Source organism: Ursus americanus, chromosome 13, assembly GCF_024610735.1.
Source record: "Ursus americanus isolate L20-20 chromosome 13, mUrsAme1.1.p, whole genome shotgun sequence".
NCBI classification, from domain to species: domain Eukaryota; kingdom Metazoa; phylum Chordata; class Mammalia; order Carnivora; family Ursidae; genus Ursus; species Ursus americanus.
The window spans coordinates 35,627,921-35,632,909 of NC_142139.1; the positions used below are offsets into that span (position 1 = coordinate 35,627,921).

At 56.9% G+C, this 4,989-nt stretch overlaps 1 protein-coding gene across 1 annotated transcript; it reads left to right on the top strand.

Annotated features, from left to right (window-relative positions):
• The first annotated feature begins 2,874 nt into the window (after positions 1-2,874).
• On the top strand, positions 2,875-4,556 carry POU4F2 (POU class 4 homeobox 2). Its single transcript, XM_045798632.2, has 2 exons — positions 2,875-3,159; positions 3,615-4,556. The coding sequence occupies exons 1-2, from the start codon at positions 2,875-2,877 to the stop codon at positions 4,554-4,556; spliced, it is 1,227 nt and encodes a 408-aa protein (XP_045654588.1).
• The last annotated feature ends 433 nt before the right edge of the window (positions 4,557-4,989 follow it).

Below are 4,989 nucleotides of genomic sequence, written 5' to 3' on the forward strand. Positions count from 1 at the left end.
AACCCTTGTTAATTAGAACATAATTTGAAATTTGAAATTATATCATTGATGAAGTAGTCTAATTAGTATGACGATGTGTTAATGGACCAGTGAGACACAGCAACAGTGGAGTTTGGCGTGAATCTCTCCAAGGCTTGCACAAAAATCCTCCCTCCTATACCGACATTAATAAAAGATTTCTATAGACTTCAGCCTTTCCACGATGACATACAATTTATAGTACACACAATGCATTAGCCCATAGTGCTGCTCAATTTTTTCACTATTATGAAAACTAATAAATTCGTCAAGCTGAATTAAGCATACAAATCAGATGAAGCATAGCAGATTACACAGTGAAGCGCGGTGTCTCCCGAGCCTAAATGAAATTTCAATCTAATAATTCCTTCCTGGCCCAGTCATAATTTGTTTAGAGATGTTGTTCTACTTCTTTCAAAGCGCTATTCGCACTATAATTAAATGATACTCAAGCTTTTAACTTTGATTTATTTCATTTCTCGAAGCTTGAGACAGTGAGAGCTGTACAATGTCATTTTTTTTTATTTCTTTGAAAATTACCGTGGCTATTGTCGAGGTAGAAATTAAACACCTAAGCATTTACTTGAACCGTCCAGTGCAAGCCACATTCATTCATGTCAACACCCCCTGTCCAATCTCGTGTCTAGACTTCTCCAGTCTCATGCTCGGTAACAGTGCTGGTAGGAATCCCCTTCAGCTACTATTTATTATTTTCCTCCACGCAGGGGAGGAGAAAGGCAAGTCCGGGGATAGCGCAGGAAAGCGCAAGGGGGTTAAGCACCGTGGACAGAGCTCTTCGCGCGCCGTTTGTCGCCGCCTTCCCACTACACTACTCTTTGGAGACTCCCTGGGACTGTGCTCCCAACTTGAACCTGCCATCCCGCTCCGTTGAGGTCATGGGTGAACCGGCGGCTCCCTACTCTCTGCCGCCGCGGGGCTTCCGGGCGCTGACCACTCGGGCCCCCCTTCGCCACCCTCCTTTCCACCGTGTTTTGTCCCAGCACGCGCCAGCGCCTCTCAGGCCTGCCGCCTGCTCTCGCACCTGCTCGCTTTCCCCAGGCACCGCGTGCTTGCACCTGCTCCCAGTCACCCCAGTCCGGGTCAGGCCACCTCCAGTGTCCAGGACTCAGGGCCTTCTCACCCTCGCCTATACCCTGCTCCTTCTGCGCTCTGGGGAGGTGACAGCAGCCCCTAACATCGAGTGAAATAGAAGATGGGAGCGGGGAGGAGAGGAAGGGTGTGTGTGTGTGTGTGTGCGTGTGTGTGTGTGTGTGTAGGAAAGGTTGTCTCCTGCTTTTACGATTGAAACTAAGAGTGTGTCCACTTCTAAGAAAAGTGGTCCGCACCGGGACAAAAGTGCGAGCAAAGTGTTGGCTAAAAATAGGCTCTCTGCGCCGAGCGGCTGCGGAAATGAAGATAAGTGGGGCTTGTGCCAACCCCTGAGGGCGTGTGTGTGTGTGTGTGTGTGTGTGTGTGTGGTGGGGTGGGGGGTGTGTGTTCAACAGCACATGCGCTCTGTGATCTCTAGCCCTGCCCCTCTCTCCATCAGTTGCCCCTTCCTCTTTGATTGTGGCTAATGAAGAATAATAAAATCAGTGGCAGGATTTGCCAGTGGATCCGCCCAAGACCCAACTCACACTGAACTTGGATACAGGGAAGAGGAGAAGGAAGATCCGGAGGAAGAGAAAAGAGGGTGGAGAAGAGAGGGTGTCGAGGGGTGGGGGGGGAGTAGACAGGGTTGCGGTGGGGGGGGGGGGAGTCGCATGCGCATAGGCGACCCGAGCTGGCTCCGTGGCCGTCCAATCCGCGGAGAGCTGCGAGAAACCGAGTGAGAGAAAGCCCTGCAGCCCTGTCGACCCCATGTCTCTTCGGCACCAGGCACCCGCCGGGCCGAGGGGGCGCAGCGCTGAGCGCCAACTGCTGAGTGCACCAGGCGGAAGCGCAGAGCAGCGCGGAGGAGCTGGGTCGGTGGCAGCGTCGGCGTACTCTCTTCCGTCCAGGAGTCGGAGATCCGGGTCACCTGAGCTGCGGGGAGGGGTGGGCCGAGTTGGGGGCGGAGGCCTGGAACTTAGCGGTAAGCAGGAGGGGGTAAGCAGCCAAGTAAGAGACGTTCCTAGTAGTGCGGGGGGGAAAAAAACCCACCCAAGTCTGGCTTGGCCCACAACTTTATTTAGGAGTTTCTTTTCCCGGCGTGGCGGAGACTAGGTGGAAGCAGCAGGAGGGGCTGGAGGCCGGCTCTTAGGAACTGCCCGGCGACTGGAGCGCAGACCTAGACAGTGGGGTGGGGTTGAGCAGGGGCACTAAAGTAAGTGAGAGCTGCGGGGCGCCGGGAAGGGGCGGCGGCCTCAACGCGCCGGCTGGGGCCGGAAAGGGGGTGGAGGGCGCAGCGGGGAGAGGGAGGCGGGTGTCTGGATTGCTGAACGGACCCGACTCGGGAGGGAGCAAAGAGGGAGAAGGGGAGACGCTGGAATCCAAGCAGGAGAAGCAGGCACTTCCTGACAAGGAGGGCGGAGGCGCGCGGGAGGGAGGAAGGGAGGGAGGGAGAGAGGGCGGGGGTAGGGGCAGGCGCGGGGAGAGGGGAGTATAACTCAGCGGCCGCGAGGCGCGGGGGCAGTTTCGGGCGCCCAGGTCTGCAGCCGGCGCCAAGCCAAGCCCAGCAACCCCTCAGACTGACGGCGGAGCCAGAGGAGGAGCGCGTAGTCCCGGCCAGGCGCACAGAACTGGGAGCGGTGGCGGGAGAGCGCAACTTTGCACTGCCCTTCCCTGCTCCTGCCCTCACCCAGCACTTCTCGAGAGGGTCCGAGCAGACGGGACCTGTGCGTGCGCTACGGACGAGCACCCGGGCGGACCGGGAAGATGATGATGATGTCTCTGAACAGCAAGCAGGCGTTCAGCATGCCGCACAGCGGCAGCCTGCACGTGGAGCCCAAGTACTCGGCACTGCACAGCGCCTCGCCCGGCTCCTCCGCGCCCGCGGCGCCCTCCGCTAGCTCCCCTAGCAGCTCGAGCAATGCTGGCGGCGGTGGTGGCAGTGGCGGGGGCGGCGGAGGCCGTAGCAGCAGCTCCAGCAGCAGTGGCAGCAGCGGCGGCAGCGGCGGGGGCTCCGAGGCGATGCGGAGAGCGTGTCTTCCAACCCCACCGGTGCGTATTTCTGCATAATCACCGCTTAAAGGCACATTTTGACAGCCCCCTTTATCTGCTTGATGTTTTTTTCATGTCTGCACAGCAAATCACCCCACACCTCCAACCAATTCCCCCCCCTCTTATGTATTCAGCGGGTCTTTTCTTTCATATTAATTTTTATGACCTGGGATGTTGCGCGTGTTGTGTTGTGTTGTGTTTGCAGGCTCACTTTCCTCCTCCTCCTCGTGCACGCTCGGCTTTTCTCTTTGGCTTCCCTCCTCTCCGCCTCACCTGCTACTTTCAGGATTATTATTATTATTATTATTATTATTATTATTATTATTATTATTATTTTAACGTTCTGGGAATGTTGTAGGCGCGGCGGCGTTGTAGAGAGCTGTGCCGGGGCTTCCGGAGAGAGTGCGCACAATTCCCTGCTGAGCGTAATGTGTGCCTTTTACTTGCAATTGCAGAGCAATATATTCGGCGGGCTGGATGAGAGTCTGCTGGCCCGAGCCGAGGCTCTGGCGGCCGTGGACATCGTCTCCCAGAGCAAGAGCCACCACCACCACCCGCCCCACCACAGCCCCTTCAAGCCGGACGCCACCTACCACACCATGAACACCATCCCGTGCACGTCGGCTGCCTCTTCTTCGTCGGTGCCCATCTCGCACCCGTCCGCTCTGGCGGGCACGCACCACCATCACCACCATCACCACCACCACCACCATCAGCCGCATCAGGCGCTTGAGGGCGAGCTGCTGGAGCATCTGAGTCCCGGGCTGGCCCTGGGTGCCATGGCCGGCCCCGACGGCGCCGTAGTGTCCACGCCAACTCACGCGCCGCACATGGCTACCATGAACCCCATGCACCAAGCAGCGCTCAGCATGGCCCACGCGCATGGGCTGCCCTCACACATGGGCTGCATGAGCGACGTGGACGCCGACCCCCGGGACCTGGAGGCATTCGCCGAGCGCTTCAAGCAGCGACGCATCAAGCTGGGGGTAACCCAGGCCGATGTGGGCTCCGCGCTGGCCAACCTCAAGATCCCTGGCGTGGGCTCGCTTAGCCAGAGCACCATCTGCAGGTTCGAGTCCCTTACGTTGTCGCACAACAATATGATCGCGCTCAAACCCATCCTGCAAGCGTGGCTCGAGGAGGCCGAGAAGTCCCACCGCGAGAAGCTCACCAAGCCCGAGCTCTTCAACGGTGCGGAGAAGAAGCGCAAGCGCACCTCTATCGCCGCGCCAGAGAAGCGTTCGCTTGAAGCCTACTTTGCCATCCAGCCACGGCCCTCCTCCGAGAAGATCGCCGCCATCGCCGAGAAGCTGGACCTTAAGAAAAACGTGGTGCGCGTCTGGTTCTGCAACCAGAGGCAGAAACAGAAAAGAATGAAATATTCTGCGGGCATTTAGGAGACCCTCGGCCTCTCCAGGGACAGCCCGTCCTCATCCCCTCTTTTCCCTCCCTCTCTCTCCTGCCCCTTTTCTTTCCACTTTTGGCTACCAGAAACAATTCCAGTAAATGTGAATCCGGAGAAAGCGAGGATTGGAGAGCGAGCGAACGAGAGAGCAAATGAGCCCAAGCCCGGTGAGAATGTGAAACGATTTCTCAAAGGAAAGAAAAACAAAAGAAGGGATTTGTCAAGTTGTAGCAAAGTTGTCCCTTTTAACCCCACCCCATCCGGAAAAGGCACCTCGGCTTCTTCCAGGAAGTCTGGAGATGGCTGTTTGCAGAAAGGCAGACGAGACAGCCTTTTAAAAGGCCCCCAAAATGATCAAGTAAGATTTGTTTTTATTCCTAAAGACATCACCCTTGTTCAAGTTTAGAAGTACACTTTGCAGCTAT